This window comes from Branchiostoma lanceolatum, chromosome 9 (genome assembly GCF_035083965.1).
Source record: "Branchiostoma lanceolatum isolate klBraLanc5 chromosome 9, klBraLanc5.hap2, whole genome shotgun sequence".
In the NCBI taxonomy this organism is placed as follows: Eukaryota; Metazoa; Chordata; class Leptocardii; order Amphioxiformes; family Branchiostomatidae; genus Branchiostoma; species Branchiostoma lanceolatum.
Window position 1 is genome coordinate 131,762 of NC_089730.1, and position 16,471 is coordinate 148,232.

The 16,471-nt window shown below is 40.0% G+C and overlaps 1 protein-coding gene and 1 long non-coding RNA gene across 2 annotated transcripts in view; both read right to left on the reverse strand.

Annotated features, from left to right (window-relative positions):
* Positions 1–296: 296 nt before the first annotated feature.
* LOC136441198 (uncharacterized) lies at positions 297–1,154 on the reverse strand. The gene is made up of 2 exons (XR_010756867.1): positions 525–1,154; positions 297–459 (listed from the first exon to the last, which is right to left on the reverse strand). It is a non-coding gene; the product is annotated as an uncharacterized lncRNA (long non-coding RNA).
* Positions 1,155–1,285: 131 nt separating this feature from the next.
* Positions 1,286–16,471, reverse strand: part of LOC136441197 (SUN domain-containing ossification factor-like) — a 30,079-nt gene continuing 14,893 nt past the window's right edge. Inside the window, exons 10-21 of the mRNA XM_066437336.1 lie at positions 12,331–12,438; positions 11,695–11,800; positions 9,894–9,949; positions 9,186–9,325; positions 8,564–8,716; positions 7,328–7,436; positions 5,506–6,780; positions 4,945–5,032; positions 4,480–4,584; positions 3,483–3,669; positions 3,239–3,294; positions 1,286–2,264 (exon numbers count right to left, since the gene is read on the reverse strand). Coding sequence (XP_066293433.1) covers positions 1,860–2,264; positions 3,239–3,294; positions 3,483–3,669; positions 4,480–4,584; positions 4,945–5,032; positions 5,506–6,780; positions 7,328–7,436; positions 8,564–8,716; positions 9,186–9,325; positions 9,894–9,949; positions 11,695–11,800; positions 12,331–12,438 — 2,788 coding nt within the window. The 3' untranslated portion in view covers positions 1,286–1,859. The remainder of the gene's footprint in view (positions 2,265–3,238; positions 3,295–3,482; positions 3,670–4,479; positions 4,585–4,944; positions 5,033–5,505; positions 6,781–7,327; positions 7,437–8,563; positions 8,717–9,185; positions 9,326–9,893; positions 9,950–11,694; positions 11,801–12,330; positions 12,439–16,471) is intronic.

Consider the following 16,471-nt stretch of genomic DNA (forward strand, 5'->3'; position numbering starts at 1 on the left):
CTGCCCTTGGTACAAAACACTATCCACTCATAAACATATCTGTCACTATCTCTTCACAAACATACCTGTCCTTGGTACTAAACACTATCCACTCACAAACATATCTGTCACTATCTCTTCACAAACATACCTGTCCTTGGTACTAAACACTATCCACTCATAAACATATCTGTCACTATCTCTTCACAAACATACCTGTCCTTGGTACTAAACACTATCCACTCACAAACATATCTGTCAATATCTCTTCACAAACATACCTGCCCTTGGTACAAAACACTATCCACTCATAAACATATCTGTCACTATCTCTTCACAAACATACCTGCCCTTGGTACTAAACACTATCCACTCACAAACCTTTTCTTGATGCTGGACAGAATCCACTCAAAAACATTTCCGTCACTGCCCATTCACAAACAGTTCTTGGTACTGAACACTATCCACTCATAAACATATCTGTCACTATCTCTTCACAAACATATCTGTCCTTGGTACTGACCACCATCCACTCACAAACATACATGTCCATGATGAATACTATTTACCATGGTGTATTTTGCATTGCAAATTGTGTATTTGAATAGGCTCCACACCAAGCAAAAACATTCTTTAAAGAAGCAAACAATGCTTAATCATTGTGATTATATACAGTTGAAATATACAATGTATTTAACATTAGCTTTGTTTGCTTCTCAAAAGAACATTTTTCACAAGCTTTGGTGTCAGGTTTTGAACTGGCTGCCATGTTCACATAACAAGCCTTTGAGCTCATTGAAGGTATCTAATTTGTTTACCTGAATCACCTAACAGCACATAACAGAAAATCATTTGTTATAGTAGAATCTGTATAATCCATTGAAACATTGGCAAACCATTGCATTACCTTTCTGCATCTTTTCTCTTAGACGTCTTTTTAATTGAATTGCCAATAGAGTATGCATCTTACATCACTGATTGATATATAATATTCAATAACAAGCATTTGTTTATCTTGAGTAACACCAATCTAAACACAATAAGAGTTCTTACCATTTGTATGTTCCTGACTGCACATGACAGTGACATATGCACATGAATGTACATGACAATCTTCTTTGAGCAATAGTATGTGCTGTACTGTCTTATGAAGAATAGAATACAAATATGGAATGACAGTTGGCTGAGTGTTGTTTATCATGATGACCTTGCACTACTCTCCAGCCTTCATCAACCACCAATGACAAAAGGGAACAGAATAAAGTGTCTATCAGTTTACCTGGAACAGAATTGTCTACAGCAGAAGTTTCAATTTCATCATCTGTATTTATTAGTTTACCAAGCTGATGAATCTGTCTGACCTTACATGTCCAATCAAAATGAACACTTCTCATTCAACATGTAGACTGTACAATTTCGAGTGTAAAATACAGGTAGCTATTTCTTTACAGCTTGCCCAGTTAGCAACCTAGGTCCAAAATCAGATTTGTTCATCTTTGATCATACTGCCTGCCCTCCATCTTTGGTACATATCACAAACATGCAATGACAGCAGATCCTTACATTTGGGGCTGATATTCTCAAAATGTCAGACTTAGCCAGCAACCTTCCAGCTTGACTCTACATTGGGAGTACACTGACCTATACTTACAACCTTCATTCATCATCAGTCGACGGGGTTATACCACCCTTACAACCTAGTCCTTCAAATTCATCTAAGGTTGCAAACATTTGGGGTGATGTATTTTTTCTACACCTAGATATTTCATATGTTGTAAGAAAATGATAGTATGAGAATGTATATAATGATTGATTGTCCTTCTAGATGTTCAATTCTCTGTGGATTTCAGCACACAGACTGATTCTTTGTTCTTTGTCGACTAGTGCACTGAAGTACGAGTTTTGCCACAGCACAAGAAAACCTCCATGGCTGGTTCCTGGCAGTTTTGACCATGTTCACTGCTGCCATGTTTCAGGCCTGCAGGCTGCTGACACCGCTGGGTAGTCTGTAGTGTTGAGCGCGTGACACCACGCTGATGTGCCGTGTTCTGTGGAGTCTCCGCAGTCTGTGGGCGACACTTACTGTCTCTACTGCTGCTGAAAGACCGTCCGTCCTCAGCAGTACTAGAACTGAACAAAAGTCCCGCAGCGCTCATGTTCACTCCAGCGGCCACCTCCTGATGCCCCGTCAGCTGCTCTGCTAGATTAGGTGTGGAGGAGGTGTTCCTTAAACCCTGGTACCGCTGTTTTTTCTTGGACCGTTTCTTCTTTGTGCCATCTGTGCCCTAAAAGATCAGGGTAAAGCAGCATTAAGCCATCAATTATTATGACTGAAACTTCTTTATTTTGCCAGAATAAATGTAAAATATAAAAAAATCTATCTGCTTCGAAGTGTAGTGTGCTGGGTCCAGTGGTTAGTGACCCTACCTCTGGATCAAGAAGTCTTGAGTTCGAAACCCAGAAAAGTTGGGAAACTTATTTTGTTTATCATTATCATGTCTTGAAAAGCTTATCTAATTCCCTTTAAAATGATGACTGTGTATTTTGTCCTTATCACAAAATCATTATGAAATGAGCACTATCACTGATTAAATGGGTTGGTCAGAAATAAAAATTGCCAAATTTCTCTGAAAAATATGTCTCCAAAATGTACTTAATTTTTCCTTATGCCAAATGATTTCACATGTATTAATAACATTAGAGTCAAATGGAACATCATGATCATCATCTGTGTTTTGCACCTGAATCATTGAAGCATCCTACAGTTGCACTCAGTTGTTAAAGAGATAAACAAAATCATCATAATGGCATAAAGCATAATCATAACAACTACACTGATAAGATCAATCAAACTCAAGTTTCCAAACTTTGAGTTTAGATCACAAAGTAAAAAAAAAGGTACTCAATTATGTTGGAATACAGTAATCTATTTTTTCATCCTTTTGTATGGCACAGTTATTACTGTACCTGTAAAACAAACATTTTCCTTATTTGTTTCAAGACTGAGATTAACAATGGTACTAATTTGTCTACTCTCTCTACTCGGAATGAACAATGCCCCAGTGACTGGTACAAAGTGACTGCTGCTGTGTGGGATGTTGTTGAGATCAGGAGCCACCAGGACAGGACAGCAACAACAAAATCAGCAGAGAACGGAGAGATCACAACAATAGCTGTACAGACGCAGATAATCCCACTTTTAAAGTCTATGACATCACAGCGCTGCCTGATAACTTTTCCACTGGTGGAATATCCTTACCTTCATCTGTCTATTACACTGTGGTTCCACAATAACAAACTTGTCTGCTTCACCATCTGTACGCAAAGACAAAAGGAGATTGTGTCAGTCTCTGGTCACACAGCACCCAGACCTGATGTAAACAACTTAAGAACACTGATGTGTGGACATTGATATGAACACATGCTCACGTATTCATAAGACTAGACATCATGTAACAGTTGATCCTCCCAATCACCACAGAATCTAGCATACAAACTGGTACCTGATCTGCGTGGAGACAGGTCCTGTGTCCGTGTTGTGTAGCTGTCCTGTAGATGTTCCTGAACCCTTCCCTCCTGACTGTTGACCAGCGGTGTTCTGTGTGCAGGTCGTGTGTGGATACAAACCATAAACACCACGGCTAGGCACAGTACCTCCACTACCATCAGGAAAATGTGTCTTTCTATGACCTGAAGAGCAAAAGGAAAACAGGAAAGCTTGAAGTTAACAATCTCCCTCCATATACATGTATATGTACATGACATTGTGTGTGGTCTGCTGGTTGTTGAAGCTAGCCTTGATCATTAATGTACTAAGTCTATATCTGTCAGTTGTGTCATTTTTTTACTTCCCTTTGAAATGAAGTTTGCATCGTTGGCTGAGCACCCAGCTGCCCATGTAGGCAGGTACCAGCTACCCAAATTTCCATTGAAAACTTGTGCATCATTTGCAATCTACAGTGCCAGATATACTCTTATAAACAGTCTCCTAACTTTTAATACAGAACACCTTGAAATGTCCAATGCACTCAGTGAGTATTACACTACATGGACATGTACATCTTATATTCTTTTATGCAGATTTTTGCTGCTGTTAATGCTTCTTTTGTCTGCTACAGAGTCTTCTGAGTTCTGACTATTGTTTTGTGTTGAATTGCCAACTGAATTTGTCTTGTTTATTTGTATAATTTGACACTAAGGTATAAGAATTGATCCTCCCAAACAATCGGCCATGATGCTAACCCTGCGGATGCATGACCATTACAAATGGGGTATAAAGGTAAATAGAAATAAACAAGCTTTCAAATAAGAAGCAATGCTCATGATAAAGAGATATCTAAAGTTTCAAAGTTTTTGTGTCCCAAGTTCTTGTACAATCATGTAGTATTACATGATATTGGACCGAAAGGTAACAAAGTAACATGAAAATGTACTGTTCAAGTCCTGTCCACAGGCTCCCCTAAACAAAGTCAACAATCATGGTACATTGTACAGGCCCACCTTCCTATGTAGGCTGTCTCTGTCAGTGTTGAGAGTTTGGATGTCAGCTGTCAGGTTGGTGATGCTGGCCGCCAGGTTTGCAATGATTTCCTGCTGACGAATATCCTGTCAAAAACAATCATTGATTAGCACAGACAGGGTTCACCAGCGGCTTTCCAGCTGAAACCTTCCATATCTACATCTTGTTGAGGCAGGAGCAACAAAATCAAACATTCAGCATAAAATCATAACTTCAGGTCAATCTGAGCCGGACTATAAGAATCAAGTACAAAAATGCACAACCACGTATCCATGAGCTAGGCTTGGTCATCTGAAACACCTCATGGCCCAAATCCCACAGTATAATGATAAATAAACAAACAAACAAACAAAACAATCTGCTGAACAGGTAAACATTTAGGTTTTCAACATACATCTCTAACACAAACACAGCTCTGAATGAATAAACATGATAAAACATCTCACCCTCTCCTCAGCCTTTCTGGAGTTGTTGGTTAGTTTGGAAATGGTTTTGTTGAAGGCTTTCTGCATCTCATCCATCTGCTTACGGTACCTGAGTACAACAACAAAAATCATCAGTCAAAAAGTCAACTTATAACCACTTGTGTAGGAAACAGTAGTGTACGTCAACTCTGGCTGCTCACAGCTGTTTAACCCTTGTCCTGCTGCCGTTTTTTACGCAATTCATCAATTTGATTTCTTGATCAGGTCATTTTCCCTTGATTTTTTCTGCACTGCTGGGGCATAGTTACGTTTCGCATTCGGTGCATTTCGCTGCGGTGTGAATAATACCCCCAACCCGTACATATAAGGGACCCACGTACAGGCTCTGTAATGTGCCACCCATATTATATAAGGGTCCCACAAGACCAAGGTTAACATGAAAAAAAGTTGGAAGTAATGACATGTACATTACCAAAAACTAATTTTCTTGTTTTTCTTTCAGGACAGAGTATCATATGGTAATGATCTTGTGATACAACCTACACAAAATTGACCTTCCTGATTTGATGTAGCAGCTCTCACCTCTGACTCAGCTCCTCCAGGTACCGGCTGCTCAGAGACATGTTCAGCTCCAGAGCCTTGATCCTGTTGTTCAGTCTCATGATCACAGACTCCTTGCCTGTGTGGCCTCCATGTGAAATGTGCTGAGCACTCGTGCTATTCTCATTCTTTTCAGCATAGAAGTCCGACGTGTTCTTGGTCTGCTTATCCAGACCATCCATGCTTCCATTCTGTACAGCTGCAGGGGCTGGCTCCGGCAGGCTGGGGTCCTGAGAATCTTGGATTGGATTTGCACTTGTGACAATATCATCTTTTAACTGTGCAGCATCTTCAACCTGTGCACTATCTTTATCATGTACATGTGTTTGTTTTGTCCCCCCATTCAGAGAAGAACCAGCATCAGATATACTTCCAGGAGTTTCTGACTCAGTCTGACCTAGAGCGCTGTCTGCCACTGGGGTTTCACTGCCGTCTGCACCGGTGCCTTCTGTAGTGGGTGTAGTAATGCTGGAGTCTTCCTCCTGCACAGCTGATGTTCTCTCACTCCCCTCCAGTGGAGCCGGGGTGCTGGAGGTCTGGAGCTGATCCTCCCCACCATCAACACCTCCTGGACTGGTACTGCTGTCATGTCCATGCTGTAAGGTGGGAGATGTGGTGGACATGTCTGTGTCTGCTTCAGGTACAGCCACCATGTTATTGTCTGAGATGACAGGAAGTGAACCTTTATCATCAGTGGGGTCAGTCAGGACCTGGTCTGTGCCAGCAGCAGAGGGCTCAATTTTCACACTCTGTTTGGATTTAATACTGATGTCCCCATCTTCATCATTCTTGCTAGGTTCAACAACATTTGAGGTTAATGATGTTCCCTCATCATCTTGTGTATCTGTTACAATGATCAGCTGATCTGTTGGAGGTGTGGAGATCTGCTGCTCTTCTTCACATGAGGTTTGCAGGATGAGCTGGTGGAACAAACACCAAGCATTCCCTTGACACTTCTGCACAGCCTGAAGTTCACTACAAGTTTGACACTGTTTGCTGACTGCCCCCTGTCTGTCCTGCGGGGTACTGCCCTCCACAATACCTGACTCCACCAGGGTAACGATCCCTTCTGACAACTTCTCATCCGCAGGATGAGCTGGTGTCTTCAGATCCGCTCTTCTGTCCTCCGTGTTGTCTACAAGACTGACAGTTGGTTGAATGGAGTTTTTGTCCTGAACAGAGTCGGTGTCTTCTTGCAAAGAGGGATCCAGTGGTAGAGAAGACAATGGTGGTGTTTGGTCCTCAGATATCTCTGAACTAAATATAAGGCAATCTGAATCAGTTTCAAATTTACATGACTTAAATCTTAACTGAAGATCTAGTAAAATGCTGATCTTAAGTTGAAACAACTTTTAATGTAATTTTCTGTGGCATTGTGTAGCGTAATGATTACCAGGTAGAGTGTTTGGGCCTAGAAACAAATTAATGTTCTCGGTCTAGAAACAAAAGTTCTTGTGTGGTGTAATGGATAGAGCGTCTAGATTCAAACGTTTTCTGTATTTTGCCCTTGGGAAATGCACTTGGCTCAAGTGAAAATGACTACCGAGCCTCCGACGTACAAAATGTAGTGTTAGGACAGAGTTCAATGTACATCTACTCTAGGTACAAATGTGTGATGGGCAGATTAGTTAACAAAATGGAAATCAAAAGTTTTACTCAGAAGACACTTTCTTGCCACTTGTGTACATATTGCACAAATTTGATTTGAAATAATAACAATATTTGATAAACGATACAACCAGTTTGCCTGACATGTATGAAGGGTGTTTTTCTATCTAAGAATAAGACCGAACAGCAGCCGTACTGTTTGCCTGTGGAGTGTGCAGTGCTGGTGGGAGTAGGCTGGATGCTTCTGCTCTCCTTCCCAGGACCGTCATGGTCTGGTACTGACACATTCACTGTTCTGTTAATGTCTGAAATTTAGAAGGAGAACTTGTGTCAGCATGGAAAATGTGGCAATATCATAATGGACTGACCATTGGTTCACTTGGCAGCTAGCTTACTCCAGATTTGGGAGTCTGTACCTACACATGTACTTCACACTGACATAAGCTGTGTTATTGTCTCTGTGGATGCTGCTCCCATATAGTTAGGCCTGACTCAGTACTCTAGGTTTTTTTCTGTTTTCTAGGGGTTTACTAATACGCTGCCTAATGAAGATGTCAACAATCAAGACACTGTCTACAGTATAGGACACTGGTAGTCATTTCAGAAACAACAAAAGCCACATCAGTGACTTTGCTGAATCAGATGACATTGCCGTTCCCAAGTCACCAACGGCACACAGACACAGCCCACCAGATTAGTCTGATGATATTTAAACTAGGACTCGTCAGTAGTGTTCTTAAAACTGAGTATACATTCAAGTAAACCCTCAGTTATCATTGGAACACAAGTATACAAACAGCCAATACAACCTGTACATGTGTCCACATCTCAAATACAACAGACTGAGTACACTGTACAATATCTTTGATTGATGATGGACTCTAGCCACTGTTGATGAAAGGCCCTTGTGTGGACCAAGACTTAGTTATGAAAATTATGCAAGGACTTGGCGAAGTTAGATAATTATAACTTCCACAAACATATCAACTTTGTCAATAACTCAATACCTGTGTGACAGCCTTACCATATGGAGGCGAGTCATGATAATGATGATGATGTAACAGCTAAATTTGAGTTCCATGTACATGATGTACTTAACTACAGGGACAGGGTTCAAATACTCAAGGTTTGGTTCTCCTATAATATTGAACCAAGAGTTCAGGATACTTACTAGGGGCTCTCACTCTCTCCAAACCACTCTAAAAGTTTTCAATCTGCACCTGTTCATGCAGTGTTGGTGGTGCAGCTGTTGAACTCATGAATCTGACCAGATCTTGCCGACCATGCGGTTCATGATCTCTCAACTTGACAGTCCACACACAAATTTTCTCAAGTAATTGAGCTCCTGGTCTGGAGAGGGTCAAAGCTGACTTAATGTAGAAACTGTGCTCCTCTCAGGCAGGGTTCGAAGTCTGATTCTTTTCTTACTTACCCAGACAAGGTTCAGGGTACTCCAGCGTTGGTTCAAGAAAGGTTTTCTCCACTGAAACTTTTCCTTTTGCTTCATGAGGTTCTGTAGAGGCCATGCCGTCTGAAGGACCAGTAAACACCTTTGCAGCTTGCTTCACAATATTCAAAACTGCATCTGTAAGGAAGGTGTGACAATAACAATCATTAAGCCTACAGACTCCAGCTGATGGGATATCCTTCCTTCCTTACTCATATCATCGCATATTGTCCTCAAATGTTGGCCTGCTGCATAGCAAGTTCTTTAGCCTCAATACCATTCTATCTTCTCTTTTCTCAGATTTACCACTCAATTTTTTCTCTGATTAAAAAAAAAACATGTGCATTGAATTTAAAAAAGCTTACATTGTGGCCAGTGAAGTGATATCTATTTGAGTGGCAATATATACTTAGTGTGGTGATAACAACAGGGGGGAAACAAGACCCAAGTGATGAGTATTTGACGAAGGTATGCGGTCGTGGAACTCTTCAGATGTAGTTTGTAATTAGTCTCAGACTGATGGTGACTAAAACCTACGCTGTTAAAGACTATTATCACAACATGATCATCATGAACTTGGTTGGACTGGTGCAGGGGAGTCTCTTACCTTTGGCACTGCCAAACAGGTTGGAGTCAGGGGACAGCGGGACCGACTCATCTGGGAACAAGTCATCCTCAGGATCCACAACAGTCTCAGAGTGCTGCTCTGTCTCCTCTATCTCCTCTTCCATGCTGGTACCAAAGACTCTGTACATCCAACACACCACACACTGATTCACACACACGTCAGCTGGTACCAAAGACTCTGTACATCCAACACACCACACACTGATTCACACACACGTCACCAAAGACTCTGTACATCCAACACACCACACACTGATTCACACACACGTCAGCTGGTACCAAAGACTCTGTACATCCAACACACCACACACTGATTCACACACACGTCAGCTGGTACCAAAGACTCTGTACATCCAACACACCACACACTGATTCACACACACGTCAGCTGGTACCAAAGACTCTGTACATCCAACACACCACACACGTCAGCTGCAACTTTACAGTCAGGCAACATCAATTCATCAAATTGAATGTTTTCAAATAATGTTTCAGAAATACTGTCAAAATTAAGAGGTGGAATTTAACAGCTGTTCACACCAATGCAACATATTCACACAAATGCAACAGAGCCAAATTGTGACCCAGCATACACCATTTCTCAGAAATAAAAAGGTTACACAATAACATGCAGTTTGACTGACAAGGATAACGTATAAGGCCATTATAAACAAGGAATTGTACCTACCTAAACAAACTCAAAGGGCAGTAATGTTCACTGCCATAGTGAGACAACATTTCCACCTGAAAAGATAGGACATCTGTTTAACTACTTCTCTCTTTGATATGAAATCAGTGGTTAATTATCATGATTACATTCTTTGTCAATCGCAAGATGTGAATATCATTATAAAATCATATTATTACAATAATGATAACCATATTCATAGCTTTTCCAAAGTATTTTTTGCAAACCGTGGTGCCTGTTTCTGAACTGGGTGCCGTGTTCACTATGACATCATTCCCATTAACAATCAACATCTACATTTGACTTACCTGATGGTAAAAAATCTCCTGTCAGAAGTATGAACATCTTTTTATGGTGCATTGTTCAATAATGGGTGTACATCAATGTGTATCTTAATGCAACAGGTCTAAACTACCCACAAACAAACATAAATGACAACTTGCAACCTTAAGTTTCGTACGGCATCGCTATCACTATGTTGTTTGTATTGCAGTAAACCGCCTCTTGTCATAACACCCTGGGTTTGTATTGTACAAGCTGCATATCCGGGCAGGTTTCTTTGATCCACTCACACCGGGAAGGACTCTTTTTGATATTAAGTACAAAGTGTGGTGGCTATCTTAAGTGCTTGAAGAGTGGCTCTCCTCAAACACAGGACATCAATTTAACGTTCTATTTGAGGGACGTCCCTATTAATGGTGCGGATCGGTCCGGCCGGACCGGTTCCGGACTTGTAAAACGTTTAGGTTCAAGGGCAGATACAAGAGATAGACTTGCCCATAGGCAGTAATGCTTTAAAGCACTAAAACAAGGGCTCAGAAAAGGATTCACCTTCATTGCAAGCCCCCAAAATTCTTATGCACCAGAAAGCCACATCTGTCTACTTTAGAATCATGCAAAGAAAATAGACAGTTGACCAGCTCGTTCTCTCGTAACAGCTGACAGACGAAAACAACCGTCAACTTTGACCTACTCCCAGCCTGGAAGAGTCCACTCGGAGCATGTGAAACCAAACCACAAAGATATCTCCTGACACCAAATAAACGACTGAAACATACAAATTTTGACCAAACTGGGAAAGCTTAGACCCTACCTGTTCCTTCTAGCCCAAAAGAATCCAAAATGGACCAAAATTTTCAAGAAAAAAAAGGGGTTTCAAAAGTTTAGTGTAAGGACCCAATTTGTGTTCGCAATTTTTGCACGCCACTGCGCAACTCAACAGTGACGTCAGCCCTCAAGTCCAAAAAAACCTAAACGTCTGGAAACAAGTCCGGACTTGAAAAAAAATTCTCTCACTCATACACTCCTTTTTGTTTTAAACCATCTTAAACCTTCCTTAAATCGTGAAATTTGCACAAGAAAAATATTAAAACATTGCTGTTTTTGTGTTTATAACTGAACTTTTGTGTTAATTACTGACTGTATACAATTCCGTATATATAGTTTTCAAATTACATGTAAAATATCTGCCAATATGCAATTTTACATGTAACACGAAAAAATATTCCAAAATTATTGTTCAGGTCCGGACTTGAAAGTCCGGACCAGAACCTAAACCTCTGGACTCGAGTCCGAACCTAAACCTAAACTCGGGTTTAGATCCACTAGTCCCTATCATAAAATTGAAGCTAGGTACTACTCATTTTCACCTGAGTGAAGTGAGGAAATTTGTGTAAGGAGCGTTTTCCAAGGGCACAATGTCGGGGCATGTCTGGGGATACAAACCGAGGACCTCTGGGTTCTGGACCAAACACCCCCCAACACGCCACGCAACACCATGAGAATGTAGAACGACACCAACCTTTAGGTACTTATTGAAGAGTTTCTCATCAAGTGGAAAAGACTGGATGCTTCTCTCATTCGTCATGTGTAATGTACCAAGGAGTTGCCACTCTCGGGCTGGGTACCTGATGATACAGAATAAGTAACTGTCGACTTACTTAGGCATTAAAGTGACAGTGGTTTTATCATGCATATCTTACAGTGCCAGCTAAGTCATAAAACATTACCAAGTCATTTGCTGCAAAATGATGCATAGTTAGACCCAGCTGAATTCCTCTTTAACAAATGTTGTACCATGGTTGACAATGAATCTGCCCATGATCATGAATGCAAATGAGTTATCCCACATACAGGATGTACATTTTTACCTGTGAAAGCAAAGGTCTTGCTTCCCTTGTTCACCACTAAATTTTCCAATGTGAGAAAATTCCTCCATGTTTTGTATTTGTTGCCGTTGGATACAGATTGAGTCATACATGTGTGTATGACAGATAAATTTGATCCTGAGGTAAAGTCTCATACCTGTAGCCCCCACCCTGATGTTTATTGATTAAATAGTGTGCATGCAGGTGTAAGTTCAGTGCTACATAAAGTGCCTGACTGGCCTGTACAACAACAATAGCAAGTCTGACAGTTTATTTCTGCCAGAACTCACCTTTCTGATGTTGAGACCTTAAAAGACTCTGGCACGGAGGAGAACAGTTCAAAGTTGGCGATGTCGATCTGTTTCAGCTGAATGGGCTCACAAAGCTCCACTATAAACCTGTAGGGAGTTCAACACATAATGTCCATTAATATATATACATGTAGTCCAGGAGGAGATACCTGAAAAAAAATGGTCTCGTAGGACACCCTTTATATATTTAGTCCACTATCATAGAATGATAGCTTGATGTCCCTTGATCATTTTAAGGTATGTTGTTCTATGGTCCAGGTGGGACATCATGGTTCCAGGGCTCTTTATGCAAATTTATGCAAATGAGGCAATTAAGCCATGAATTGAAAAGAAAACAGCATAACTTGTTGGATACCTGTCCGAATGACATCAAACTTGGAGAAAGTCACAAGCAACAGGAGAGTGTTCCTTTTTGGAACCTTGAAAGTGTCTGGCATGTTTCTATGGCAACCGTTGCTAAGGAAAAGATACTTCCATAGCAACGGAAAGGTTTATAGTACAGATACAGCCTTTTAAAGTGTGTTAAATTAATTGATTTATGAAACAATTGTTATAATGCACAACAAAAGTTGTTGACATTAATTTTCAATGAAACTAGAATTTGATTCGATCTAACTTACCCACGATGCTTTGTATACACTATACTTATAGTGTATTAGATTTCTGCAAATTTGTACCAAATATAAAAGCATACATGTAACTTCTGTAATACTTCATCAAATGACATCACACTTGAAGAAAGTCAAAATCGACAGAAGACTGCTTATTTTTTTACCCTTGAAAGTGTCTGGTTTCCATGGCAACCGTTGCTAGGGAAAATATACATCCATAGCAACACATGACCTAAGGCATTACACAGGCTTTAAAAGTGAGTCGAATCCATTAATGTATGAAACAATGGTTGTACAGCAGGTTCACTTGAAACAGATTTTAAGAAAAGAAAAATCCAATTTAATGTACATTTTATGTACCTCTTAATATATTATAATACGCATACAATAAGGTCTCCATGTGGATTTGGCCCTGATTGAAAATAAGCATTGTAACATACATGTATAAGGCATTGTAACATATATAGTACTACTCGTGGGTGAATTTTCATTTCCTAAGCATTCCTGCTGACCCTCGAAGGTGCATGGCGTGTTTCTATGGCAATAGTTGCCAGGGGAAATAAACTTCCATAGCAACAGGGAGGTTAAGAGTCTTATTTGATCATTAAAAGTGAAATAGATTAATTGACTCATGAAACACTTATTGTATTTTACAGCAGAATTTTTGATTGACTAAAATGTATATTTATGGCTCTTATGCCTTCAATCGGTATCTAAAGTAAATAACTACAATTTGGCATGGGGTTCCAAAGACATATTGAAAGTTGTTGCTATTTTAATGCCAAAAATGTATTATTTTGGGTTCCTGCGTCATTGCAAATTAATGAACTTAAGTGCATGCTAGACAGTCGTACATGGTATAGAAGTATAGAAACAATATCAAAGCAATGAACACAGTGTATGTTAAAGGTTTCTATCTGTTATAGTAGTCTCTTTTTTGTAAACCACTACAAATATATTGTCCTTAGACAGAAGATATGGAGTCGGGACGTGAAATAATTAGATGGAAATGTCTCTGCTTGTCTTTAATGTACTAAATCTACATGTGACCATAGCTATTTCCCGTCTGTCCACTGTACACGCGTACGGTGATTCACTTTAAACCAGTGTCAAACCATTTTTTCACCCTGCCAAATACTGTATTTCCTCCAACATCGCTTGGGGAGTGAAGTGCGTCACTTGAAGTGTATAATAAGTTACAAGAAGAAGTATGAGCGAATTTTGGAAGAGGTTCGCACTGTGGTGGCTTGCCCTAAACCCAGCCCTACAACCATTCAATGCATTGATTGTGATAACTTTGCAAGTTTGTGCCAAGTTTCCCTTGCGTATTAATCCGCAGATTATTGGAAATCGCATAAAAATTAAAAAGCGAATTTTGAAGATCTAAAACAATCGCAACTTCAGACAGCAAATTGGCGCCAATTAAAGCCTGTATTAATCAGTTTGCAAACGCCCGACGCAGTTTGGCACAAACAGGTGCAGTCCTGTGAGATACCCACTTTTATCTTTTTTTATTAGTTAAATCCCAATCCAAACTGAAACCTGACCATACAGATGCACACTACCCCACAGAACACAAAAAATTGGGGCAGAAGATGTATCCATAATCAATTTTCAGTGTAATGTCATGTTGTCAATCTAATGTGAACTCAAACTCAGTCCCTTGAAACCATTTTTTAATTTTTTCCCGTGCACTACCTATACCTCAGATAGTGTACACCGTTATGATGCTGGCCGTTTCTTTTTCCAAACAGTGTGAAGTGTGAAGTGATTCTGAATTTCCTTATGTGAAAGCCAAATGACCTGTCATTTGGTGTGGGGATGATTTTCGTACTAGAGATGGCAGAGAGTAGTACCGCAGATTATGTGAAGTATTCGATATTCTCCACGGAAGCGCTAGTGCAGTAAAGCAATGCCTTTAACCATCAACAGCATCCAGGATCAAATTGCGAGAGCCAACCACCAAACATTGATTTGGAAACACTGCTTTCAAGCAAAGTCAGAGCTATCCTAGCCAGTGAGCTAACAATAGCTGAAGGTTTTAACAATGGCAGTCCGAAATGCATGCGATGATGTCATGTGACCCTGCCCCTGCTCATTTACTTAAAGCCATACTCAACTTCAGAGTAGAGTGTGCTGGTTGTACTAATGATACTTTTGTGAATCCAAAAACGCAATTGTAATGCAACTTGACATTGAACTTGACCTAGGCAGCAGTTGCATAACTCGCATCATACAGCTTCAGTATCATGATAACTCCCGCAGTACCCTCCATATAAATCACAACCAGATGTAACATGTCGTATCGCGAACAACCCTTGGACAAACCTCAACTGGGGTGCTTTTAAGAAATCGTGGGTTGGGCTTGAATATCACTTATGCAATGTGTTACTGGATATTTGTTTGCTAGCTTATAGCCTCAGAAACTTTATTTTCCACTTGCATTGGGTCAAAAATGGACTTTGATCTTAGTCAATCATCCCACTGAAACCCATACTTAACATCTATAAAAAGGACCGTGCGCTATTAGGAAATCTAGATCCAATCATGAAAATAATATTTGCGGCATACTTGTGAATAGTTGTTCCTCAATTTCCATCGTTATCAACTTAATTCTACTATTGCGTTGACTAAAAACTTGACCAGGAACTTCAGCAATTATCCCTAAGGAACCAATACTTCTGTATCTGTATCTATATAGCCGGTATAACCGCCATTCGGCTTAACACACCAGCTTCGCAGGCACGCGGCGCGGCATCACTTAAGGGATGATTCCCCATCATGCTTCATGAGTCTACATGAAGGGCACTACTCAATTCCTTGATTACAAATGATGCATTTATTTGTTTGTTTATAAATTGTAATTATGCTGCTCCAGCTTTATCATTGAAATGTAAGCTTCTTTGTAGCAAACATGAATATAACATTACTGTTGCTTTGGTGTTCTACAATGTTTGGATGTGAATAGATATGTCTGAGATTGATTGACATGTAAATGAGGACTAATGTTAGTTGACAAGATCTAATTATCAAGCTCTGGGAACCATAGTATGTATTTCCATTTAAGATTGTTACAAGTTTCCTTAGCAATTGTTTCCATAGCATCCAATGCTTAGGAAATAAAAATTCACCCACGAGTAGTACTATATATGTTACAATGCTTATTTTCAATCAGGGCCAAATCCACATGGAGACCTTATTGTATGCGTATTATAATATAGTAAGAGGTACATAAAATGTAAATTAAATTGGATTTTTCTTTTCTTAAAACCTGTTTCAACTGAATCTGCTGTAAAATACAACCATTGTTTCATAAATTAATCGATTCGACTCACTTTTAAAGCCTGTGTAATGCCTTAGGTCATGTGTTGCTATGGATGTATATTTTCCCTAGCAACGGTTGCCATGGAAACCAGACACTTTCAAGGGTAAAAAATAAGCAGTCTTCCTCTGATTTTGACTTTCTTCAAGTGTGATGTCATTTGGTGAAGTATTACAGAAGTTACATG